Source organism: Equus caballus, chromosome 10, assembly GCF_041296265.1.
Source record: "Equus caballus isolate H_3958 breed thoroughbred chromosome 10, TB-T2T, whole genome shotgun sequence".
In the NCBI taxonomy this organism is placed as follows: Eukaryota; Metazoa; Chordata; class Mammalia; order Perissodactyla; family Equidae; genus Equus; species Equus caballus.
This window is the reverse complement of record NC_091693.1, coordinates 48,896,560-48,923,699: the sequence shown is the minus strand read 5'-3', so window position 1 is coordinate 48,923,699 and position 27,140 is coordinate 48,896,560. Positions and strand designations below refer to the sequence as shown.

Sequence of the window (27,140 nt, the reverse complement as noted above, 5' to 3'; positions counted from 1 at the left end):
TAATGTAACTAAAAACCATAAGGAAAATTGCATTTTAGTATTTCTTATTGGAATAGACCACATAAATATACTATTAAATAGAACAAAGTTTGAATTTCAAAGCAAAAATACATAAGCTGTCATATCTAAAATCTCCATCCACTATTTTAACATCAATTACCCTTGCTTTGGTTCAAATACTGCCATTCAGTATCAATATAAATTTAGTAAAACAAGTGTTTTTTTTTTTGCTGAAAACATATGGTATAAGTCAAATGGTACTTTATGAAATGGTCCATATATAAAAATATACTCTAAGCTATAAACTAATGAGCTTTACTTTAGACCATAACCATTTCCATTTGTAAGATAGGGAATTCCTCCCATTAGAGGTAGTAGTGTTAAATTATTGGACCCTCTAAATTTCAGAGGGAAGATGGACGATTAGTAGAAAGCCAAAGACATTTAGCTAGTAAAATGGAGTTAAAATCCATCTCCATGTCACACATTCAAACATGAAAAAGTCACACACAAAGAGTCAAGACTAGTTTAAAAGGGGGGGGCCAAATTATTATTATTATTTAAAAATTTGATTACAACCAATTTTGTTGGCATTAAAATTAGAGGTATTTTAAATTTGAATAATGGATATAAACCAAAAGCCAGAAATTAAGCTTGGTAAAAATGGGAATAGGAGTTTTCCAGTAATCACAGATTAGAAGGCAGAAATCAATTTAGAGAAACATAGACAAACCCCATGTTTACAATGATTGTGCCACAGATTGAAACTTCAGTAGTGCATCAGTAAACTGTTCACATTTAGATCTTCACCTTGAGATTCAACAGCTGTTTCTTGAAAAAAAAAATCTCAGTACCTTGTGCAAATAAATTGGTCTTCCGTGTGCCTTAGCACACACTTAAAATTTCTCCATTGTATATATACAAAACACCTACCATTTGGGCAGGGCAAAATACATACTTTCATAACAAAACTATAATGTACCTCTCAAGTATGAACAATATACACATAATACATGGTATACAGTATTTACAAAATATAAAATATAATACAAGCTGTTTGTAATTTTTTAAACTCATCTTTTGCACTTGTACGTTGCAACAAGGCAAATTTCCATTTCTGTACCAATTTTCTTTTCAAGAGTCCAGGGATTTTGGAAAAACTATGTTTTACAGACATACTGAAATTGAGATCTAAGTTTGCACTTTTAGGAGAGTTTTTAAGTGTACTGCCATCAGCTCCCTATTTTGGTTGGAATTTTCAATCGTGCTCCCCATCCAGTGACTAGGAGGCTTTGGAAGAACACTAGGAGAAGGCGGATCGCTAAACTTTGCCCCAGCATAATTTTCCTTCTGGCTCACTTCAGTGAGAAATGCTGATTTCTTCAAATGCATATTTTTAATGTTCTCAGTATTTTTAAAAGGCTTTTTTTCCTGCTTCTGAATTATATCAGACGAAACAGAATCCTGCCAAAAATTATGTTCATTTCTTTTTGCAGAGGTGATCTTGGTTAGTGGTAAGTTATATTTGCTTTTCTGTCTGTTTATCTTTGGTTGTTCACACAAGTGTATACCATGAACAAGCTGGCCGTGGGGAATGGCAATTTTCTCCGATTTTCCCATCTTTGATTTTAAAACCTACAAAGACAAGGAATATAAAAATGAATACAGTCTCATGATAAAAATCAGTCATGAACCTCATACCACATATCTAATATATTTTCTTTTAGAAAGTTCCCCTGGACTTTAGTGCACTGTCTTGATGAAGTATGTGCTTGCTGCACTTATCACTGGATGTCCAAATAGACACATTTTGTTTACCACTAAAAATCCAGTTCATCACCACTGTTAGCAGTGTGCCATGTACGAGCCAGTTCTAAAATGTCAAAGGAAAATACCCAAAGTAACCCCAAGTTCATCTTTCTATACCTATAAGAGTAATGAGCTATCTTCCAAACACCTATGCCAACCTCCAAACACTGACAAAGCTCAGTGTTTTTACAGTAAGATGTTGTCAAGAGAAATTTTCAGGGGCTGGCCCCGTGGCCGAGCACTTAAGTTCGCGCGCTCCGCTGCTGGCGGCCCAGGGTTTCGTTGGTTCGAATCCTGGGCGCAGACATGGCACTGCTCATCAAACCACGCTGAGGCGGTGTCCCACATGCCACAACTAGAAGGACCCACAACGAAGAATATACAACTATGTACCGGGGGTCTTTGGGGAGAAAAAGGAAAAAAATAAAATTAAAAAAAAAAGAGAAATTTTCAAATGCTTTTATTCTGGTTGGTTGCATAAAAATAAAAACTATGTTAATAAATACATTATTTGCCTTTTAGACAGATACCTTCAAAATTATTTCAGAATAAATACAAATTCGATTAGCAGGAGCTAGATTTTAAGTAAGCAAATGTTTTGATAATGGTTACTAAGTCTACACAGAAAAACCTATCTCCAAGCTTCTACAAACAAAACTTTTCAGAAACTTATATACTAAAATAAAAATCTAAATACTAAAATACTTGTCACTTTTTATCTTTTCCAGTTAGACATACTTACAACAAACACATAATCAGAAAAAAATGGGTCCCGCCTGTCCCCTACTTTCTAGCTTAACAACTGCTTCAAGAGCTTTGCTAACTCAAGCGATCCCCGCAGGCAGACGGAGGGAAGGAGGTAACCATTCGACCGCTCCCTCGTTCCAACACTAATAAGTAACACGGGAGGAAAGCAGGGCACCAACACACAGCCGGAGCACATTCCATATCCACAAGCCTAACTGCCCAGAGCTCCCTGGTTTTAATGCCCTTCTAGAAAAGGAAGCAATCTTACTTATTGCCCAGGAAGCAAGAAGGACAAAGTTCGCTTTCAGATCCTCATTAATATTTCAGAGCCATGGAATTTTAAAACAAAAGGAATCTAAGAGAAGGAATCACGGCGGACAAAGTGAACTTCTTCCCAGGGCACAGCTCAGTACGCTGCACACACCTCTGCCCAACATCCTTTCAACGAATCGCGGTAACTTATTTTCATTTCACTATTATGAAAACCTCTCTGAAATTAAAAGTCAACAAAATGTTTTATTTTGATATCAAGGTTACTTTAATTTCAAATCATCTCAGCGACTTAATCCCGTTTGTTTTAATTAATGTTATGAGAGTCCATCAGCATGGCAAGCGGGCAGCATAAGCTCGATTCAGCTGATAACTTTTCTTTCGAGAACTTCATCACTCTGGACAGCACTGAGGAAACTGCCTTCCACTCCGAAAGCGCGGCGGAGTACCCAGCGCGGGCTGTCCGGACAAGGAAGTCCGTCCCTCTCCCAGACGAGCACACAAAACCTACGGCTCCAGAGAGGCACGAAGGCGGCCGCCGCCCCCGCCAACTTTCAAAGCGGAAAGTACGGCCAAGCAGGGCGCCCGGCGAGGGGCAGCGCCCAGCGGGACAGGCGGGCGCCCGGGGGGCCTCACGCCTCGGCGGGGAGCAAACCAACCGGAAGCGAACCGCCCCGGCCCACTGCGCACCCACGGGAGAGCGGGGAGCCCCTAACCGCCCGGGAGCCGCGACGGCCCCCAGCCGGCCTCGCCTCCTTCATGGGCGCCGGAGCGCTCCGCACGTAGCGCGCTGACGTCAGCCTCCCGCGGGCCCCGGCCCTCCCCCAGCCCACCGCGCGCCCGGAACGCCGAAACCCCCTGGAACGCCGCCAGCTTTCTAAATCGGGGCTGTTGCTGGGGCGCAGCGGCGTCTCTCATTGGCTGTTTCCTGGGAGCCAATCAGCGGCGCCAGCGCATGCCTCCCCTCCCCCCCTTCCCCCAGCAAGAACAGAGCGGGCGTCACGGAAACTTCCCTCCCGAGTAAACAGCGGCCCCTCGCCCCGGCCCCTCAAGGCTGGGCCCCGACCTCAGAGCCCGCGGCGCCGTCCCACGCCGGACCTCTCCGACCGCCCCAGGCCCCCTCGAGCCCTTACCTCTCTTCTGAAAGAGGGCTGGCCGGGCGCGGCGGCCGGCAGCGGGCCGGCGAAGGGGCTCGCTTCCTCAGGGGGGTTTGCGGTCGCCGGGCCCGAGGCGGCGGCCTGCTCCGGGACCTCCTGCGCTGCGCTCTGGCCCGTCGCGGGGCTCCGCCCGCCCTCCAGGCTCGGCCGGTGCTGCTGGTACTGGTGGAAGCGGCTGGGCAGCTGCCCCGCCGGGCTGGCCCGCACCTTCTTCTTGCGCCGCTTCTTTGGCGCTGCCCGTGGGGGACCCCCCGCCGCGGCGAGGCTGCAGTTGGGCAGCGGTGCTGAGGCGCGAGGCTGAGGGGTCAGACAGGGACCGTCGCCCCCTAGGAAGTGAGGGAGGAAGAGGGTGGGGGGCAGTGCCCGGGGATCCGGGATCCGGGGTAGAGCCGGCGGAGCCGTGGTCACCATCGGAAGAGCCCCGAAGTAACCGCGGGCGGAAAAGCCCAGGGGCGCAAGGCGGCCGCCCAGGACAAGCGGCTCCCGCTGCGGGACGGAAACGACGGTCATAGCGCCAGGAGGAAAGTGGCCCAGCAGGAAGAGAAGGAGGAAGTGAAGCCGGAGAGCACAGGGCGGCGGCGGCTGCTGCTAGGAGAGCCCGAGAGGAACGCGGACCATAGCTCGGGCGGTGGCGGCGCAGCAACAAATAGCCTCAGCCCCCGCTCCGAGTGTTGTTATCAGAAGCTCCGCCCTGCGCCCGCCCACCTCCCTGCGAAAGCCCAATCGGCCTGCGGCGCAGCAGGCCACGCCCCGCCGGCTCCGCCTCCACCGCCTCCGAGAGAGACACACAAACAAGTAGCTTGCTGCAGCCGGGCACAAAGAGCGCGCACTGCGCAGGCGCTGCCAACGGGCTCTTTCGGGAAAAGTCGGTCCCGCGAACAATGAAGTTCCGTTTCTGCCCGCCTCCCCCACCCCTCGCCTTCCTCGCCCCAGCACCTCGCCCTGAAGGTAGTGGTCAGACTGGTAGATCTAGGCTGAACTTGGGAGTGGAGGTGGGGTGCGGGATGGAGAAAGAATCAGGAAGCATCAAGGCCACTGATGCCTCCTCGGCCACTGACCTTGGGGAAGTATCTGTTTTATCTCAAGCCCAACATTATTAATCATTGGGCTTTTTTGAGATTTCGAAGTACGTTATAGGGATTTCACTCCTAGCTGTCTTGAAGAAAAGCAGTCCACGTTTAAATTATATTTGATGAAGTGTGGCTCACATTTTTATCATGTACTCAGGTCAGCGCTGCTCATTAGCCGTGGTAATCAGAGGAAGAATGGAATGACTTATTGATTGAAATTGGCCCTTTAATACACAAAAAGTTCTCCATAAACCTGTGACTGGGCATTGGAAGTGCTACAGCTTTCATACTTGAAGGACTGTGAGACTTTGGGATCGCAAAACGGTGTCTGATAACTAAGGAGGAAGCAGAGGAGGAGACTCGAAGGGAGAAAGTGAAACAGCTCTGCAACATACGGAGTATTTTGCTAGCTGTGTGTTGATAGAAATCTCACTCTTGTCATCTCCCTACACTGTGCTCACACATGAAAAGAACTGTGGCTGTTTATCAAGCACTTACCTGCCAGGAACTGTTCTTTATATAAATTGTCTCATTTGAACCTCACAACAACCCTAAGGACTAGGTACTGTATTTTATCCCCATTTTAGGGAAAGGAAACAGGCTTAGAGAGTCAAAAAAGTACTTCTTAAACATCGTACAGTAAGTTAATAGCAGAATTTGAACTCTACTCCAGGTCTGGCAAGACCGAAGTTTTACCATCATCCAGAATACTAGCTGCCACACTAAATGGTAGGTTTTTAGAAATTTCTGTATCCTCACAGCTTCTAACCAATCCTTTTCAGCTCTGTAGTACTTGATAAGTGTTTTATGCTTGCTAACAAAGTTGAACAGAGGGATTATCCAGAATAATGCTTCCCAATAACTTTACATAAACTTTTAATACTACATTCCATCATTATTGATGTCTGAATTTTATCATTTTTGCTGGATTTTACTCATTTTTTTTTTTACAGATTTTATTTTTTTACTCCCCAAAGCACCCTGGTACATAGTTGTATATTCTTTATTGTGGGTCCTTCTAGTTGTGGCATGCGGGATGCCGCCTCAGCGTGGCTTGATGAGCAGTGCCATGTCCGCGCCCGGGATTCAAACCAACGAAACACTGGGCCGCCTGCAGCGGAGCGCATGAACTTAACCACTCGGCCACGGGGCCAGCCCCTGGATTTTACTCATTTTTGTGTTTCCAACACAATACATAGTAGGTGTTCATGATCATTGGATGAATGGGACTCATATACTTCCAGAGCTGTAAGAGATCTTAGCCTTTAATTTAAATCCTCAGGTCAGCAAATGATGCCGAGTTTAAGATCCGTTGAGGAGAACGGCCTGGCGAGAATTGCAGAAGAGCAGGCAAAGATTATGGAACCTCTGGAATGAGGTGATTTATTCTTTTCTTTTTGTAAGAGTTTCTGCTTTTTCAAAGCACTTCTTTGTTATCTCATTATTACTGTAATCCTTTAAAATAGATAGAGATAGGTTCTATTTACATATCATGTAAATAAAGCCTCTAAAGATAAAGTAACTTGCCTGAGGGTCACACCGTGAGTCCCGCACTAAACCACTTGAACTCCTAATGCCTAGTCCGGTGCTCTTTTCACCATATCCCAAGGCCTAAAGTTTGACTTTATCTGGGGGTAATATCACACCGTCCTGGGGAATGATTTACCCTCCCGGGGCTGCTGCGCTGCTCGTTGGTAGTTCAGTGGGGCCTTTGATGAAGGACACCTATTACTGTGTGTGTTTCTCTCTTGGGTGAATGTTGGAGTTACTGTGTGATATGTGGCTTATCCTTTGAGGCCTGAAGAGTAGGCCTCATGTTAGACCCTGGATTCTGTACTGTGAGAAAGGTAGCCTTGCAGCTGTGGCCATCTGGGTGATGGGTGCAAAGATGCTGCCCACCACTAAGAGACTGGGAGCTGAAAGGGACCACCAGAAGAGAACTATCCAGGTTTTATACACCAGATCACTGGATTTCATGTTACTCTCTGTGTATACTTCCTACAGAGCCTTAGTGTTTAGTAAAATCTAATTGTAATACTCAAACCCGGTTTCATCTGTGCTATATGATATAAAGGAAAAGGTCAGATGCTCTTGTCCGGGCCCAAAGGGCCAATCATGGACGTAGCAGGACATTCCAAGGGTAAATCTTGGGAGGACTCTCAGGGTTCTTGAAGGCTTTTCTTCCAGCACATGTCTTGGTTTTATTTTTTGTTAAGTCAACAGTTTCTTTAGAGGAGGTTTGTTTTTTTTTTTTTCAAAATAAACAGTTGAAAAGTAAGCCAGGTATTAAAGAGCAGAGAAAAGAAGTGAAGGCCCTGGGTGAAATAAGCGGTTTACCTGCATTAACACTCCAGAGCCCTCCAGATTCCTCTACTCCTCTCCTTTCTCTCCCTGTCTTACCTTGAATATCACCTTTCTCTCCTCCTGCTCTGAACGTCTTTCTTCCACCCTCACTATGACTTTATTTCCATTTCCTCTACCTATTGTCACTTAGATCTTACATGTCTAAGCTCTCAGGGACACCTGTGTGAAAAGAGGAACACTTACTCCAATATATATTTTGCTTAATGCTCAAATTATTAATCTGTCAAATCTGTGAAATAATATTCCTCTAAATGTTGAACACAACCAGGAAATCAAAATGTTTAAACTTAACAAATAAAAATTTCCCTGGCATTTAAGCACTGATCACAAACTTTATCAACAAATTCTGAAAAGTTTAATTAAAATTGTAAGGTTTGTATTTAAAAGCAAGCAAAATATGCACGAATTTTCACAGTAATGACAAAAATTTATTCTGATACTTTAATTGCTTCTGAAGTGTTATTACCATAGGTTGAAATTAATGTCTTCGTTACCCCTATACTTATACCTTTCTGGGGTTGCAATAATTTTACTGTATGGTTATTTCTTAAACCTTCCTAAGGGGACAGCAGGCCTGTGGGGGTTGTGCTTTGCATAGGGTGCCTGGCCGAAGGGGAGAGCAGAGTTGAAATACAGCTCTGCCTCACCCCTTAAAGCCATCTACCCAGGGGCTTGGGGCCACCTGGAGGAAGGGATGTCTTTTCTCATTGGTACAAAGGTGTCAAAAGGACTAGTGGCTGTCATGGGGTACAATAATATTATGGATATTTGATTCTATTTCATCTGAGATATAAAACTAAAAGAAAAAGCATGTTATTTAGACCAGCTGAGGTTTCAACCATTTGAATCTCAGTTGGGTCACAGGCCTGGTTGTGCCTTCTGGCTTGCTCTCCTATTACACATTGATAAAATTTTTTAATTCCTTGCTGTTCACAGAATGCAACCTAATGCCTCTCCTGAAATGGTGTATTTTTGAACTTTCCTTTGGCCACCTTACATCTTATCATTATATGTTGACCTAGACTGTTCATTTTTACAAACCAATTTTGTTTCATTCATTTGTTATAATTAATAGGGCCGTTGTAAGGTTTCATCTTTCATGAGACAAGATCAAGTCTACATAATTAGCTATCTTCTTCAGGACATTTGGCAAATCATCATCTTGAAACACACTATTGAATTAATTCTCTTTCTACTTTGTCATTTTGCGACCCCAGTGCTGACTAAATGCTGGGTCTCCTTTCCTCCTGGTCATTGTGTGTGACAAATGTTGTGGAGCACTGCTTTCTGTTCTTGGTATGGTTAATATTTTTTTCCAGGACTGCTTGGCTGATTCCCAATTCCCTCTGTTCATCCCTCCCTACTTTCACAATTAGCGAAAAGGCAAGTCTGTGCTTTATAAACTAATATATGCTTTAGATTTGTTTTTAGAAACCCATATATATCTCTCTGTATTTATTCAACTTTTAAAAAATTAACATATCTATGTTATCACATTCACTACCTTTTATAGCCAAACTGCCTTTTACAATCGTAAACTTTTTCCTTTGGAGAAGCATTATGAACTTTCATAGATTAACATAGTTTCAATTATCTATGATTATCTTCCCTTTTTGCTCAGTTCTTTAGAGCTTGCCCAGTGAAAGGCCTTTTAAGATGATTCTGTTGTCTCTTCAGCACTTCTCCCGTTTTTTAAAACATTCCTAATTTTATATACATAAGATGTTTCAGATTATCTTCGGCTTTCTCTGACCCAAAACATGGAGTGAGCTATTTTATAAGGAACCGTACTTCCTTTAAATGAAGAAAAATATTAATGGCACAATCTGGGCATCAGGGATGAATATCAGATTGTTCCCCATGAGTACAGATTGGGATTAGGAAAACATCACTGCTAGGTTAATTTTTGGGGAAAATTGGAAGACATCTCTTTTTAAAATTATGAGTCTACATTGATTTTTTAAATTCTAATTTAATTCTAATACTACGAAGACATTTGAAACATTTATTCCATTGTAAAAAGAATTTTTAGTTTTCTTCCCAACATAATCGTAAATTTTCAAACCCTCCCCCACAATGCACTTGTGCTCACGTGTAATCTTTCTATGTCTCATCACTCATCATTTCTGTAATCATGTCACTAAGCTTAATGTCTTACCTTCCACTTTGTCTCTCATGTCTTTCTCCCCTTTTTATCTTTTAATTTTTTTCTACTGTTCTCATCATCATCCTTATTTCATCTCCCCTTCCTTAAATATTCAGAGCATGGAATTGAAGCATAATTCCTTCTCCAGAGTGTTTTGTAACTCTGGAGAGTGACTGTTTTTCTCATAATTTAAGTTCTTTGTAAAACTTGGGACATCCAGGTCCATCCCTACTTGCAACTACTCAAGATCAAATCATCAAAAACTTAATGCCATTTTTGTATGTGTGACAGACTGCGCCCTGTAGAATATTGGCACATTTTGATTGACTCATTGATGTACTTTTACTCAAGTAATTAGTGTTATTAATAAGTATTCCAGAACAATTTTCTACATCAAAACAAATAGAAAAGGGCAGGGGACCACAGAAGAAAAGCAGTTGGGACAAGCATTTTACAATGGCAAAGTTTTGAGTAAAATTACCTCTTTGGAAAAAAAAGCAAGAAAGAGCATTGTGTACATTGTTAGGTTTTTTTTCTTTGCAAGGATTCGCTCAGATTACCTAAAGGAATGGGATTTTTTTAAGGATATATACACATACACATAAGGAAGGCAAGAAGATTGACCCTACACCAGGCCTCCTAAGATCCCAGGAAAAGCTTCCTACCCAGAACTCATGGGAGGAACAGGAATTACAGTATAGTGCCTAATAGACCTGGAATGAAGTTTGGAAACTCAAAATTTATTCAGGATCCAGTGCAATCCTAGTTACCAGGTTATTTTGTCACTCCTTAGCAGAAGATGTTTGTTGATCCTTACTCTGGCATTCCCATGATTCAACCACTCTTTCTGCTTGTGCTTTTTGTGTATTTCCACTTCCACTATCACTACCATTACCTCACTGTTTATTTAAAGTTCAAATTCCAGAGAGAGAGGAACTGATTGGTCTAGTGTGGGTTGGTCCAGACTGGATGATTGGTTGATTCATCGCCATCATCCTGGTTCAACAGAACTTTCTTTTTTTTGGTGAGGAAGACTGGCCCTGAGCTAACATCCATGCCAGTCTTCCTCTATTTTGCATATGGAATGCCACCACAGCATGGCTTGGTGAGTGGAGTATAGGTCCGCACCCAGGATCTGAACTTGTGAACCCCAGGCCACCAAAGCGGAACATGTGAACTTAACAATGACGCCACTGGACCAGCCCCAAACAGATTTGGTTTTTTGGGTTTTGGGGGGGTTTTTTGCTGAGGAAGATTTGCCCTGAGCTAACATCTGTTGCCAATCTTCCTCTTTTCATATGTGAGCCACCACCAGAGCATGGCCACTAAGAGACAAGTGGCGTATGTCCATGCCCAGGAACCAAACCAAAGTCGCCGAAGCAGAGTGCAACAAATTTAACCACTAGGCCACCAGAGCTGGTCTTCTCTCTCTTTTTTTTTTAATTGAGGTCATATTGGCTTATAACATTGTATAAATTTCAGGTGTACATTATTATATTTCAGTTTCTGTATAGGCTGCATCGTGTTCACCACCAATAGTCTAGTTTTTATCCATCACCATACATATGTGCCCCTTTATCCCTTTCACCCTTTGTCTACCCCCTTCTCTGGTAGCCATCAATCTGTTCTTCTTATCTGTGTGTTTATCTCCCACATATGAGTGAAATCATATGGTATTTGTCTTTCTCTGTCTGACTTATTTCACTTAACATACTACCTTCAAGGTCCATCCATGTTTTTGCAAAGGGAGTGATCTTATCTTTTTTTTTTTCCCCCTAAAGTCTCAGTACATAGTTGTATATCCTAGTTGTAAGTCCTTCTAGTTCCTCTATGGGATGCTGCCACAGCATGGCTTGATGAGTGGTGTCTAGGTTTGAGCCCACTATCTGAACTGGTGTACCCTGGGCTGCTGAAGCGGAGTGCATGAACTTAACCGCTACACCACAAGGCTGGCCCCTGATTTTGTCTTTTTTATGGCTGAGTTGTATTCCATTGTATATATATATATACACCACATCTTCTTTATCCATTCTTTTGTGGATGGGCATTTGGTTTACTTCCATATCTTGGCTATTGTGAATAATGCTGCAAATGAACATAGGGATGCACAAATCTCTTTGAATTGTTGTTTTCATGTTTTTTGGATAAATGCCCAGAAATGGAATAGCTGGGGGCCAGCCTGGTGGTACAGCGGTTAAGTGTGCATGTTCCGCTTCGGTGGCCCGGTGTTCACCGGTTTGGATCCCAGGTGTGGACGTGGTACCTTGTGGCAAGCCATGCTGTGGTAGGTGTCCCACATATAAAGTAGAGGAAGATGGGCACAGATGTTAGCTCAGGGCCAGTCTTCCTCAGCAAAAAGAGGAGGATTGGCAGCAGATGTTAGCTCAGGACTAATCTTCCTCAAAAAGAAAAAAAGGAATAGCTGGATCATATGGTATTTCTATGTTTAATTTTTTGAGAAATCTCCATACTGTTTTCCATAGTGGCTGCACCAGTTTGCTTTCCCACCAGCAGTGTATGAGGGTTCCTTTTTCTCCACATCTTCTCCAATATTTGTCATTTCTTGTCTTGTTAATTATAGCTATTCTAATGGGTGTGAGGTGATATCTTATTGTCATTTTGGTTTGCATTTCCCTAATAATTAGTGATGTTGAACTCTTTTAATGTACGTGTTGGCCATCTAGAACTTTCTACTAGACCTCTCCTGGGTGGCTCCTGGCTAAGATGATGACCCAGGGTGGTGAGGCACTTATCTATAAGGAACCACTTAAGACTGCTTCAGGGACTGGGAACATGACAAGCATTGAGAGATCTGGCCAGCCCAGTACGTTGCATAACCCACCTTCCAGGTGCAAAACCTCCCTCTTCTTGTTCCTGGGATTCTCAGGAATCCGAGGGAAGTGAGAGAACCTACAGAAACTCTGGGGATCTCTGACCTTTCATGGGAAGATGGATTTCTAGCAACACTGTCCCGTCATCCCTGGTGAAGCAACAATTGGCTGGAGCTGAGTAGAGCCTGCCCTTTTGAATCAGGCCGTGCTCACCCAGCTCATTTCACTCCTTTACCTGCCTGACTCTCTAGGCAAATAAGCTCGAAACTCCTCTAAAACTAGAATGGAGGCGGTGAGACAAAGGGCAGTCGCTTAGCTGGGAGGCACCTGAGGACTCAGGCTGAGACAGTTTGGAGGAAATGGAAAGGTGGACTTGGGAATCAAAGTCTGAGACCTGGTGACTGATAACATGAGTCAAGCAAGAAGAGCAGACAAGGTGGGAAGTATGAGGGTGTCGAGAGGTAAGGGGAACGGAGACAAAGAGATGGCTCCCAGACTTTCAAATCTGCTCAATTTGGGGAGAAATGATAGTCTTGACAGAAATAGGAAAATCTAGAGGGGACAATGTGGGGGAAAATATGATTTCCATGGTTTAGTAAGGTTTTGTTTCTGATTTTCCTCATTTTAAAAAAGGAATTGAAATTTTTGTTTTGTCTCTCAAATACAAAAGAACCCCCAAATAATTAAGTTGTTTTCTTTTTGCCTGTGAACCCATGATAGAAAAAGTGTTCTTAGTCTTGCTCAGTGCAAAAAACATGGAAATCCATTTGTTCAATCAATCTGGTTATCTTTGGCTATTTCATTTGACATTTCCATAAATAGGAGTTAAACTACTTCCAAGAAATTTAAAATAAATTAAGGAAGATGGATTGAAACATACCCTGTCAAATTGCCTTTATTTTTCAGGTCCCGGACCAGTCAATTCAATCCTGGTCCTTGCAGTCAACTAAAATCCATGAGGAAAATAGCATATTTGATTTTTGCACAATACTGCAGTGCCCCAGTTTTTACAGTGTTTGAACTTAGGGTGACGCAACAAAGTAGAATTTCAGCCTCTGCGGCCCTTTCAGCTGTGTGATGGTAGAAGGGGAAGCTCGTTCTATAGAAGTGCTTATGATTTTCAAGCCTAAGTGAGACTGTGTAAAGGTTTTTTCTGTAGTTTGAACATAAGAAGAAAAATGAGGGGCTGGCCCTGTGGCTAAATGGTTAAGTCCAGGCGCTCCACTTCGGTGGCCCAGGGTTTCACCAGTTCAGATCCTGGGCGCGGACATGGCACTGCTCGTCAGGCCATGTTGGGGCGGCATCCCACATGCCACAACTAGAAGGACCCATAACTGAAAATATACAACTATGTACCAGGGGGCTTTGGGGAGAAAAAGGGAAAATAAAATATTTAGAAAAAAAGAAAAATGAGATTTGGCCAATGATTTTCTGTTAATTCTTCCTGAGAAAGAACATTTTCATGTCCTTACAACATCCAGGAAGATTTGGGATTTGTACAAAACAATCAAATTTGTACAAACAATACTTACTGTACCCTTATTTTATTCTTGAAAATTTAAGATATGTACAAGAAGCTAAAACTGACATTCCCTGAGTTACATTATTTTTTAAAATTCCTGAACACAGAGAAAGACCAAAGAAATGTCTGTATTGCAGAGCTGAAGAGTAAGCACAACCACCTTCATAGAGAAGCTCTTCATAGAAGGAAGCTGGGATGTTGATGTTTTGCCAAGTTTTCTCTGAGATATTGACTACAATTCGCAGCCAAATATGACTCATTGCTATAAATGCTATATCTAAAATGATGTCATTAGCTTTTTGAGTTTCAGGGAGGGAAGAGAAGAGGGTGAGATTTTGGCCTAACTAGTAAGTGAGCATATTACAGTTATTCTGCACATGTGCAACAGGTGCATATAATATTAGGGGGTTTTTTTTGAGTAAGATTAGGCCTGAGCTAACATCTGCCACCAGTCCTCCTCTTTTTTGCTGAGGAAGACTGGCCCTGAGCTAACATCCATGCTCATCTTCCTTTACTTTATATGTGGGATGCCTACCACAGCATGGCTTGCCAGGCGGTGTGTAGGTCTGCACCCAGGATCCAAACTGGCAAACCCAGGGCTGCCAAATCAGAACATGCGAACTTAACTGCTGTGCCACTGGGCCGGCCCCAATATGATTAGTTTAATTCTGACTTCAGGGGTTCTTTAAGATGCAGCCCAGCCAGATCATCCCATAGCAACTCCCGCTAGTCAATAATACATGCCATGCACACAGAACTTACAATCAGCTTCTTATTGCTATACCCTCAAGGGTAAGCCGTCAGGCAAGGATCACCAGAGTTTTGAGGACCAAACAAACAAACAGGAATAAAATAGACTTGCAGGACACAGAAACAGAGAGTAGAAGAAAGTTTTTGAAAGCCCCTCTAGTTAATAGCTTCAGATTGTTAGGAGTATAGTACATCCATGAAACAAAAACAGGATGCTATAAAAAGGGAACAGAATACAAAAGAACAATTGAAAAAACAAATGCGAAAAGGCCTACACTAAGATAGGTAATAATCAAAAAAAGACATGATTATTAAAATCTTTCTAAGGGAGGGGCCAGCCCGGTGACATAGTGGTTAAGTTCGCACATTCCGCTTCAGTGGCCCAAGGTTTGCAGCTTTGGATCCTAGGTGTGGACCTATACACTGCTCAGCAAGCCATGCTGTGGTGGCATCCTACATACAAAATAGAGGAAGATTGGCACAGATGTTAGCTCAGGGACAATCTTCCTCACCAAAAGAAAAAAATCTGTGTAAGAGAAAAACAGATCACGTACAAAGCATCAGAATTGGAGTAGTATCTGAAACATCAGCTTGAAGCTAAAAGACAACGGAACAATGACTTCAAAATCCCAAGAGTAAATGAATTCCAACTTAGAATCTGTTTCCTCCCGTTTTGGGCTGAATGTTTGTGACCCTCCAAAATTCACATGTTGAAACTCTGCCTCCCAATGTGATGGTGTTTGGGGGTGAGGCCTTTGGGAGGCAATTAGGTCATGGGAGCAGAGCCCTCCTGAATGGGATTAGCACCCTTATAATAGTTACAGGAGAACTTGCTTCCTCTCTTTTCTCTACCATGTGAGGATACAACAAGGAGTCTGCAGTCTATAACTCAGAAGAGGGCCCTCCCCAGAACCCCACCAGGCTGGCACCCTCATCTTGGACTTCCAGCTTCCAGAATTGTTAGATAGAAATTTCTGGTGTTTATAGGCCATCCGTCTATGGTGCTTTGTTATAGCAGCCTGAACTGACTCAGATACCTCCCAGACTATCAATCAAACATAAGGGTAGAATAAAGATCTTTCAAATACATAACAGCTCAAGAAATTTACTCCCCATGCAGTTTTCCTCAGGAAGCAACTGGAAGAGGCACTTCATTAAAGAGCGTAAAACCAAGAAATAATAAGACATGGGCTATCCAGGAAGCATTAGAGCCCACACAAGAGAGGAGTGACAGGAGTTTCCAGGGTGCGCTTGAGAGGTGAGCTAGAGAGCAACCAGCCCAGACTGCAGCAGCAGGCGAAAGATTTTGGCAGGGAGGGGAAGATCTCCAAGAAAGAGATGAAAGTGATAGAATCCTCAATAAGTTTGAAGGAATTGTGAAGAGATGTGCACTTCTGGCAGAGAGCTTGGGGATGAATAAATGCTAGGTAAATGGAAAATGAAGCAAGGAAAATGAAGTCAATGAAAGAGCAAGGCGATTATTAATTCCAAAGAAGAGAAAAAGTAGAAGAAAGAGAATATATTCATAGTACAACTGATTGCATGTAAACACCAAATACCAATAGAATCCAAACTTATGATATGACTATATTAGGAGGATGGAGAAGGAGAGTATACGTATATATGTAAGTATATGTATACAGATGGGATCTGGGTAATAATGGAGCTAAACCCTCATCTTCATACTAGAAAGTCATTATCAGTTTGTATCTTAAACCAAAAAATAGGGGCCGGCCCGGTGGAACAGTGGTTAAGTGTGCCATGCTGTGGCAGGCATCCCACATATAAAAAGTAGAGGAAGATGGGCACGGATGTTAGCTCAGGGCCAGTCTTCCTCAGCAAAAAGAGGAGGATTGGCAGCACTTAGCTCAGGGCTAATCTTTCTGAAAAAAACAAAAACAAACTGAAAAATAAATACAGCACTATCAACATTTTATTTTAAAATATGAAGGTTAATACTAAAAGAACAGGTAAGAGCATTGAAAGAAGTTGCCTGGGGGAGGAGGGAGTGGACAGGAAGCGAGGGTGGGCAGAGGGAGTCCAGGAGCCTCTGCTTTCATTTGGGGCCCTGTAGTACTTATTTTACTTTTTAAAAAAATACATGATTTTGGGCTGGTCAGTGGTGTGCTTAAGTTCATGCACTGCACTTCAGTGGCCTCAGGTTTGCAGGTTTGGATCCTGGTTGTGGACCTACAACACTGCTCATCAAGCCACACTTTGGCAGCGTCCCACATACAAATAGAGGAAGATTGGCACAGATGTTAGCTCAGGACCAATCTTCCTCACTGACAAAAAAACCCATGATTTTTTAAAAAGCTGACTGACGGGATTTCAAAGTTAAAGCAAAGGCACAGAGGCATGAGTGTACAGGGCAGGCATGGGTAGGAAACAGAAAATAATTCAGAGAAACTGGAAAATTCAATAAGGTCATACTGAGAGGGGTGCTCAGGGCCCCACTGAGGAACTTAGAATTCACCGCGTTGTGGTAACCCCTAGAAGGTGGGTGAACAGGGGTGCCACATGCAGGTGAGTGTATTTTGGAGCGGATGGAAAGATAGGGGCAAGACAGCCAAAGCTGAAAGGCAAGGAGACTGGTTAGAAAACATTTCAATTGATAAAGTCTGAAGGATCTATAAGGCATGTTCAGTGGGGGTAGAAGAGATTAGATATATGAGAAATATTCTAGGTGGAATTGACAGGATTTGGTTAAGAATGATTTGGACTTTTCCAACCACACCGTCTAAGGGATTCTGATGCGAAAATTTAGTTTGCCCAATTTTAATGGTCCTCCTCATTTCCCAGAGTTTGCTCCAAATGGTATTTGGTCTTTAAGAAAATTAAGGCACTGAGTTTGGCGAGAAGAAAACAAAACCCTTCTGCTGGTTGGATCTACTTGCGCTATTTCAGGGTCCTTATGAGGTCCCATCGATGCCTCAGTGCTTGTTACATTGTCCAGAAATAAGTGAGTCTATCATGGCCATTATTGTTTTCCATAGAATGTGACTCAATTTCTGAGGGCAGTGCCAAATGAAAAGTTTCAAAAAACATTTTGAGCACTGCCAGCAACATTGAACACTGATACATATTGCCAACATGTATCAGCAGGCTTCAAAATAGGCATATCTTTCACTGTGATATTATTATATATCACATTAGATACTGGCGTAGTGGATTGGATGATGTCCTCCCTCCCCCCACCTCCCCCCCGTCCCTCTGTACCCTAATCCCAGAACCTGTGACTGTTACCATGATTGGAAAAAGGGTCTTTACAGATGTTACTAAGTTACAGATGTAGAGATGAGGACATCATCCTGGATTATCTGGGTGCGTCCTAAATCCAGTGACAAGTGTCCTTGTAAGAGACACAGAGAACAGGGGCTGGCCCCGTGGCCGAGTGGTTAAGTTCATGCGCTCCGCTGCAGGCGGCCCAGTGTTTCATTGGTTCGAATCCTGGGCGTGGACATGGCACTGCTCATCAAACCACGCTGAGGCAGCGTCCCACATGCCACAACTAGAAGGACCCACAACGAAGAATATACAACTATGTACCGGGGGGCTTTGGGGAGAAAAAGGAAAAAATAAAATCTTTAAAAAAAAAAAAAAGAGACACAGAGAACAGAGACACACAGAAGAGGAGCAGGCACGGTGACCATAGAGGCCGAGATTGGAGGGATGTGGCCACAAGCCAAGTAGCACCTGGAACCACCAGAAGCTGGAAGGGACAAGGAACTGATTTTTCCCCTGGAGCTTTCAAAGGGAGCACAGCCCTGCTTTTTGGACTTCTGGCCTCCAGACCTGTGAGAGAATAAATTTCTGTTGTTTTAAGCCACTAAATTTGTAGTAATTTGTTACGGCAGCAAAAGAAAGCTAATACAATTGGTAATATTACATTTCCTAAATGTCCTAAAATACCGAATAACCTAAATGTCTTATATATGAAGATTATATGTTTGATTTCAAGGAGAAGAAACCACATGAGCCATCTCAAGCAAGATGGGATTCTTATTCTAAGAATGTCAAACTCAAGGGACCTGTGGAAAACTAGCCAAGCCTGAGTAGGAGCTCTGGGCCATCAGCACCACCCAGTAACTCTTGGGGTGCTGCTTTTTTCCTGTCCTGTGACCAAGTCAGCCATGGGAGTCTCTCTTCCAAATTCCCATGAAAGGGCTCTGAGTGACCCAGCCTGTATTTGAAGTCCACTCTTGACCCAAACAATTGTCAGGGGAGCGTCAAGCAATTTGTAATTTGCTTGTTTGAGCTTTCTGCTAAATAGCTCTCTGCTATGGCTTTTAAGTTTCAAGAAATTAATGTGCTTTTCCTTGAAAGCTTGCATTATTTTTTAAATTGTGGTAAAATATACATAACATAAACTTTACCATTGTAACCATTTTAAAGTGTGCAATTCAGTAACGTGGTACATTCGCAATGTTGTGCAACCATCCCCACTACCTAGTTCCAGAATACTTTTATCACCCTGAAAGGAAACCCCTAATCCATTAAGCAGTCACTTCTCCATTTCCTCTCCCACAGTCCCTGGTAACTCTGATCTGCTTTCTGTTTCTATGGACTTGCCTTTTCTGAACATTTCATATAAATGCAGTCGTACAATATGTGGCCTGTTGTGTTGGCTTCTTTCGCTGAACATAAATATTTTCAGGGTTCATCCATGTTGAGGAAGTATTTCATTCCTTTTTTTAGCCAAATACTAATGCATTGTATGGATCTACCACATCTTGGTTATCCATCCATTAATTGATGGACACTTGGGTTGTTTCCACCTTTTGGCTACTGTGAATAGTGCTGTTATGAACATTTGTGTACAGGTTTCTGTTTGAGTTCCCCTTTTTAATTCTTTTGGGTATATACCCAGGAGTAGGATTGCTGAGTCATAGGGTAGTCATATGTTTTTTGGAGAACCACCAAACTGTTCCCACAGTGGATGCACTGTTTTACACCCCAACAGCCATGCATGAGCTTCTGGTCTCTCTCCATCCTCACCAACAATTGTTGTTTTCTGGTTATTTTTTGTTTGTTTGCTTTTGTGATTATAACCATACTAGTGGATGTGAAGTGGTATCTCATTGTGGTTTTGATCTGCATTTCCCTAATGACTGATGATATTGAGCTTCTGTTCACATGCTTATTAGCCATTTGTGTGTCTTCTTTGGATAAATGCCTATTTAAGTCCTTTGTCCATTTTTAAATTAGGTTGTTTATCTCTTTGTTGTTGAGTTGCAAGTGTTCTTTATATATTCTGGATACTAGACTCTTATCAGATATACATTATTAATTTTTAAATATGGTTGCAGAAGTAAAATCTCTTTCTATTTTTTGGTCAGGGTATTCTCAAACAGAAAAAACCAAGGTTTTGCTTGGTGCCCATTAACCACAGGTTATTTTAAATGAGCATCTAAGAATGTACTATGCTTCCTCCTAATGATTCAGGAGTTGCAGCTGTGCAAGTATTATTTGTCTTCTTCTCTCCTCTCAAATTCATCTTGGGGTTTCCCAGGGATAATCAATGACATGTCTGTTTCAACCCTTGGTGATTTCAGGTTATTCTGAATTTTCCTTATTATTGTGCCTTGTTTTCTTTTAATTGCTTTGAGATTGTACTTCAGACTTCCTGTTTTTAACCACCTATCCATGTTTGGTGTAGAAAATTTAGTTTTTCAAAATTATTACACTCTAAAACGGTGATTGAAAAATGACACTAGCAATCAAGAAAATCAGGATTTTTGATATTTTTGTGTTTCCAGGGAACTGACTATGGTGGGAAGTGAAAGTAAACACAGTCTAGTAAGTAAAATAATAAAATAAAAAGTAAACAAAAATAAAATAATGGCAGCAGGAAGATGAGCTGATTTGTGTGAGTTAATGATTTTTAAGTGATCAAAAGTTAAAAGCCATAACTTAAGCTTGTTTTTCCAAAAAAATAGCTTCTGAAGGCTTGCTGTGAAGTCACATGCTCAGCTCACTGGTTCCAGTGGTCAGGCATAATTTCTCTCTCCAAAGTCCGCTCACCCTGATTGCTTTGACACAGCTGCAACACCATCGCCACCAGGTACTCAAAAGTGTCAAAAGTTCCACTTGCCTAGCACATGCAGGTTTTCTCCTCTCCAGACTTTCACGTGGGGAAAAGCAAGATTCCACTTACTTCCAAGTCTTTGAATAATATCAGCATTTCGGAAGACGACCCACATGAATCCCTTGGTGTCATATGCTCCTCAGTCACTGGCACCCTAATTTGTAAATGCCCGGTGGCACAGCGGTTAGGCTCCCACACTCTGCTTCAGTGGCCTGGGGTTCACTGGTTTTGGATCCCAGGTGCAGACCTACACACCACTTGTCAAGCCATGCTGTGGCAGGCATCCCACATATAAAAAGTAGAGGAAGATGGGCATGGATGTTAGCTCGGAGTCAATCTTTCTCAGCAAAAAAAGAGGAGGATTGGCAGCAGAGGTTAGCTCAGGGCTAATCTTGCTCAAAAAAACAAAAACAAAAAAGCAAAAAAGCCCCAATCCTTGTTTATACTTATTCACTGAACTTATAGATAAAGTGAGTTCTTGGAGAGACTCAGAAATCTTCTATTTTTCTCTGTCTGGCCTCTCTGTTAATTTATTCATCTTGTTATTTTAATGTTTGTCAAATTTTTCATCAAAATACCACATCTTCCTTCTCAGGCATTGCTGTCCTGATTTAGGTGAAAATCTGTAAAACTGTTTCCATTTTAAACAGATGAAAGCAGAGCTTCTCTGGTTGGAAATGATGTGGGGAATCTAGTATGTTAAGCATAGACGGTATATGTAGTCTGATTTTGTTACACAATAGATAGTGAAACAAATCTTTTAACTGGGACTTTTTCTTAATAATAGAGAATATTGGGGCTGGCCTGGTGGCACAGCGGTTAAGTTTGCACCTTCCGATTCGGTGGCTCGAGATTCACCAGTTTGGATCCTGGGTGCGGACCTACGTACCACTTGTCAAGCCATGCTGTGGCAGGCATCCCACATATAAAATAGAGGAAGATGGGCACGGATGTTAGCTCAGGTCTAATCTTCCTTAAAAAAAAACAAAAGAGAATGTTTTTAGACCATAATCTAATAACTTTCTTACCTGAAACCATTAGTAGGGCTTAAAAGAAAAAAATAAGCAATTTTTTTTCTTTTCTTTTTTTTTTTTGAGGCAGATTAGCCCTGAGCTAACTACTGCCAATCTTCCTCTTTTTCCTGAGGAAGACTGGCCCTGAGCTAACATCCATGCCCATCTTCCTCTACTTTATATGTAGGACACCTACCACAGCACGGCGTGCCAAGCAGTACCATGTCTGCACACAGGATCCGAACCAGCGAACGCTGGGCCGCTGAGAAATGGCACATGCGCACTTAACCGCTATGCCACCGGGCCGGCCCCCAAAATAAGCAAATCTTACCTTGTAGCAAAATGATAAATAAATATAGCTTCTAACACTATAAAAGAAGACACGTCTTTTAGAAGGTTCTGTGTAGCACTCCCATAAGATAGGTGGATATAGGGTGCTGTGTAGAAAGTCTTAAAAAACCCACAAATATACATTTCCTGCTCTCAAAGAGCTTGTACCTTCTTGAGAAGGAAGCTTTACATGAACAGTTTGATTAAATGGTATAATGTATGAAAAGCACATGCTTTTGGTACACGTTAAATAACACCATCAAGAATTCATTTACTTAACTTTCATTCACCAAAAGCTTTTTAAGTGCTTTCTAGGTACCAAACACTATATGAGACTTGGGGATTGCTGTGCTAAACGAGACGGTCATGGTCCCAGGCCACCTCAACGGCAGTGTAGAGCAATACACAACGGATGTGACAAGCCCATGTGGGACTACGTGCAGTAGAGGTGGCTAAGTTTATTCCTTAGTATGAAAAAGCCTTGGAAAGCTACAGGTACAAAGTTTGGGCTTGTTATCTGTTTATCAGATAGTCCGGCATGTGGCTCTCGCCTCTAGTTGCAGCAGCACACCGTCACTCACGTCCACAATACACACATCCTTCCAGGTAGAGCTGGGCCATGGGGCTGGAAGATGAGTGGTATCGGGGCCTGGCTAGGGCTGTTGGCAGCTGCTGCCCGTGCCTTCCCTCTATAAAGCAGGTCAGCAAGATACTCAGGGAAGGTGTTGGCGGGCGTGCTGGCCCCTGGGGAGGGCTTTATTAACAGATGTTCCTGGAAGCCTTCCCACCCATGGTTGCAAGTCCACTCCAAAGAGAACAGACTAGTCTTCTAGCTGCACCTGGTAGCGACTGCTATCTTTCCATCAGTTCTCTAATGAATAGGGACAAAGCTGTGGCCCTGCCCGCTGCTCCCCAAAAGATACAGAGGTAGAAATATAATTATGTGCCCAGCTTCCCTGACTCTGCGAACCAGCACCTCAACACACACCCGGCAGGTTGGGCCTCCTTGTTCATTTCCGTTTTTCAGCTCTGTCAGTGAGATGTATTTGTTAACAAATGTGCCTGAACTTCAGAACCTCTCATCTCTCCTTACAGGAAACGCACGCACGGTGTGCTTACTTTCCCTCCTCCCCTTTCTCGGCTGCCTGTCCGCTCCCTTCTACTGGAGACCAGCACACACTATCTCGGGGACTCATAGCTTACCTAATTTGCCTGCTTCAGGCTGCCAGCTGTTTTATACTTTACTGAAGAATTGTGCAATCGTAAGCAAAGAGCCTGGAGCTGGGGGCGGGGGTCGGTGAGAAACAGGGATTCTGTCCTAATATCGGGGCTCGCAGTCCCTGGGGGGCGGGAGCCTCTGTCACAGAGAAGATCATTATTATTGCTGCTGCAACTGTCGCTTTAGGACAGCCATTTTGAGAATGTGGCCAGAGAACCCTGCTGTCCCCAAGTTCCTCCCTCTTCCTCCGCTTGTCTGCCCGAGGCCAGTGATGCGGGGTCGGTGAGCTGAGGAGTTGAAAGAAAGATTTCTTGGACTCTCAAGATCTGGCAGTAGTGCTCTTTTATTTAGAGAATAGTGTGGAATAGCACGGGGACAGGACCCACGGGCAATCAGGCTGCTGCGTGGGGACAGGGCCCACGGGCAGGAGGAGCTGCTGCTGCAAACATGGGTGGAGAGTCAGGCTAAATTTAAGGCATAGGTGTGTGAGCCATCTCTTTACGAGACAAAGGAAAGAACATGTGAAAAAGTTAAAATGGTATCAGTGCAGGCGGGGTTTGGCCATTGGGTGGTCCCACAACTTTTAGATAAGAATCAAATTGGATTAAGTAAAGGCCAGAAGCCACCACCCTAAATCAGTTACATGAGGTTACCAGACAGTAACCAATTTAAGTTCTTGCCTTTGGCATTGATTAAGAGTTTCTAGAGATAAGGTCATCTCCCTTCTTCCTGGCACAGAGAGGGAGGCAACTTTACAGATGGAGGTTTCCCTTACAAATGTAAATGTCTCCCAACAAAGGGCAAGCAAACTCCACTCCTCGGAGGCTGCTTCTCACCTGCAGTTTTAAAATTAACCAGCCTAAAATCCACATCACCAGGTTTCAACCAAAACACATCACAACAGAGTGCAGAAGCCGGTATGAGAATCCTGCTGCCTTCTACTAAGCCAGACATACGAGATTTGCAAAAAAGTAAATGCCACTCCTCTCAGTAACTTTTGTTTTGGAAAATATAGTTATGTTTTAAGTAAAAATGTTATTTTTGCTAACATGTAATATATTTTTGTTGTTAATTTTAAATAAATAAATATTTGTAAAGTTTTGTTTTCATTTTAATAAAACAAACATTGATGTAACCCTTGTAGAGAGCTCCTTAGAATCCTCGACAAATTTTAAAAGTGGAAAGGGGTTCTGAGATTTAAAAGTGTGGGAACCGCTGTTCTAGGGCTACTCTTGACCCCTGTTAATTCTCTGTCCTGCTCTTCTCGAGGGACCTCAGTGCTTCGACTCCCCCCTCCACGCTGGTGACTGCTGTGGGCAGCACGTGAACTTCCGGGCGCTGCTCTGCAAGGACCGGAGATCAGGGAAATCAGACTGCCCCCGAGGGGGACTGGATAAATCCATGCACCGCAGGTGTGAGCAGCCACTCCCTCCTTCCACAGTGTTTATAGGGCGCCTGCCCTGTGCCACGTGCTATTGTAACACTGGGGTTACAGCTGCAAGCAAAACAGGAAATCCTCCAGTGCTCTGTTGGGGTTTATTGGGAGAGTATAGAAGAATATAATGGAAAATAAAGCCGTATGTAGAAGGAATACTAGAAATTATTTGTGAGAGCTTGACTTTATGAAGTATTTGGGATAACCCCAAATTCAAGGTTCCTTCCCCCACGAGTTTCCCAAAGGTGATATTCAGACGACAGACAATGGTAAAGGAAAGCAAAGCAACCTGATAAAGATGGTACGTGGGTGTCTGTGTGTTTTCCTCACGAGTTACGTAGCCATTCTGCTAGTAGGCCTCTGGGCAGAAGGTGTTTACAAATTTCATCTGGGTAAGGAGGCAGATATGAGGCAAGAAAAGTTCCTGCGGTCACGGTGGGTGGGAGGACAGCCAGGAGAGCAGACTTTTAGGACTGGCAGCTCAAGGGCAAGACCAGACTAGCATCCTGGCAGCACAGGTTGGCGACGATCCAGAGGAGAAAAGCATGGGCTCTGAGCCACTGTGAGGTCACCTAAGCACCACCCTACAGAAACCATCTTAAGGAGGAGAAGACAAAGGGGGAGAAACAGCTCCAACAGGGAGTTATGACCTGAAATGAAATCATCTTAAGTCAGAAGAGTGAGATACTTTAACTGGTGATTTTCAGTTCCATTTCCAATGTTGACTTTGCACATCTGAGCTAGAGTGAGGTCAAATTTCAGTCTGGCTGCCGGAACATTTTGTTGTTCCTGGGTTTGTGTGTGAAACTCTGAGGCCGGGAACTCTGGCAGGAGTGGCTCAATTAGACCCTTCCTTCTCCTTAAGGCTAAACCCAAATGTGACTACCAGTTAGTCACATGGGAGACAGGAGGTTGAAGAGAAGAGACGCCCAAAGGAAAAGAGAACAGGATGGACGGGTCTTTTCTCCAGAAGAAAATGGTTCCTGTTTTCCTTGCCACTTAGGCCACCTGGAAGGAGAAAGCAGAGGAGAGAGAGCTGGCCGCTTACCCCTTATAGCATGCATACAAGAAAGAGAAGAGAGGGCTAGAGAGAACAACAATGGGGGCTGTCTCCTTCCATGCTGGGAAAGCTCTGGCCTTTGGGCTGGCCTGGTGGCACAGCAGTTAAGTGCGCACATTCTGCTTCGGCAGCCCGGGGTTCGCGGGTTCAGATCCTGGGTGTGGACCTTGCACTGCTTGTCAAGCCATGCTGTGGCAGGCATCACACATATAAAGGAGAGGAAGAAGGGCACAGATGTTAGCTCAGGGCCAGTCTTCCCCAGCAAAAAAGAGAAAGAGTGGTGGCAGATGGTTAGCTCAGGGCTAATCTTCCTCAAAAAAGAAAATAAATAAAAATAAATTAATTAATTTTAAAAAAAAGTTCTGGCCTTCTGACAAGATAAAGAAGAAAGAAAGAGAGCCCCACCCTCATGTGGCCCAGTCACTGTCCTGGAACAACCCATCAGATTAGGTCTCCTTTCTGGAATGGGAATGAAAACAAGGATCAGGGAAGAGCCTGAGTAAACTCCCTTCTCTTCAGGCCTCAACCACAGTGCGCTGAAAGATAGGCATTTTAAATAGGCACAGTAATGAGACTCCGGTTAAGAAGAGATTGAAGTCCTATGCTAAGCAAGGAGCCGAGCCAGGTTTTGAATCCAGGTTTGTCTGTTTGCAAAGTATGACACGTTTGCAATGCCCCGTGCTGCTGCCCCCTGAACCCTGCCCCCCCATCAGAACCTGACCGGTTAGTGTAGGTAATCTTTCTTGCATCTTGTAGTCCTGTGTCCTTCCCTGCCCTGAGATATTAGGTGCAATTGCGTGTCCAGAAGGACCACACCTATGGTAATTATTCATTCATCTAATTCGTTCAGCTAATATTTATTGAGCTTGAGACCTTTCCTCAGTCGGAGTCCTGGCATCACTTCTGCGTGAGCCAGTTTTCTGAAATGTGATATGCAGTGAAATGGATCCAGCCGCAGGAGGAGAGCTGGCTGAACAGTCAGGTGGCAGAAGAGGAGAGGAGAGAGAAGGCACACAGTCAAAAGGCCTCGAGCAGCTGACGTTTCTGGTGGAGAGCAGGGCAGGGACGGCGCTGTTTACGACAGTGGCGATGAGGCCTTCCTTTCGCTGTGACTTCTTGACTGTTGGCTGTGCTGATGGACTTGTCTTCCATGGATAGATCAGGGCTTTTAAAAAAATTTATTTTTAGAAGCTGATTGGCAGTTCCCAATGTTCCCAAACGTTTCATAAGCAATTCGAATCACCTTCTTTCAACTTTCTTTGAGGGGCCTACAGAAAATGACCCAGATGTCAGCTGTTAAAAGATAAACTGAAGCATATTAAAAATTTT

The 27,140-nt window shown here is 43.4% G+C and overlaps 1 protein-coding gene and 1 long non-coding RNA gene across 3 annotated transcripts; one reads left to right on the top strand and one right to left on the bottom strand.

Annotated features, from left to right (window-relative positions):
- Nucleotides 1-527: 527 nt before the first annotated feature.
- On the bottom strand, nucleotides 528-4,744 carry PNRC1 (proline rich nuclear receptor coactivator 1). Its single transcript, XM_023650791.2, has 2 exons — nucleotides 3,960-4,744; nucleotides 528-1,635 (listed from the first exon to the last, which is right to left on the bottom strand). Exons 1-2 carry the CDS (start codon nucleotides 4,491-4,493, stop codon nucleotides 1,192-1,194), a joined length of 978 nt encoding a protein of 325 aa, XP_023506559.2. The 5' UTR covers nucleotides 4,494-4,744; the 3' UTR covers nucleotides 528-1,191.
- LOC102147405 (uncharacterized) lies at nucleotides 3,839-24,916 on the top strand. 2 transcript variants are annotated; one of them, XR_011422579.1, is made up of 6 exons: nucleotides 3,839-4,931; nucleotides 5,211-5,782; nucleotides 6,336-6,431; nucleotides 20,606-20,730; nucleotides 23,193-23,359; nucleotides 24,195-24,451. It is a non-coding gene; the product is annotated as an uncharacterized lncRNA (long non-coding RNA). The 2 variants fall into 2 exon arrangements; XR_002810865.2 differs by lacking the exon at nucleotides 3,839-4,931 and adding an exon at nucleotides 24,586-24,916 and having other exon boundaries at nucleotides 5,391-5,782; nucleotides 24,195-24,287.
- Nucleotides 24,917-27,140: the final 2,224 nt, after the last annotated feature.

Coding starts and splice junctions, on each gene's coding strand:
- PNRC1 (XM_023650791.2), bottom strand. CDS start 4,493: ATGACCGTCGTTTCCGTCCCGCAGCGGGAGCCGCTTGTCCTGGGCGGC. Junction 1,636..3,959: donor AGCCCTCTTTCAGAAGAGAG/GTAAGGGCTCGA, acceptor TTGTCTTTGTAG/GTTTTAAAATCAAAGATGGG.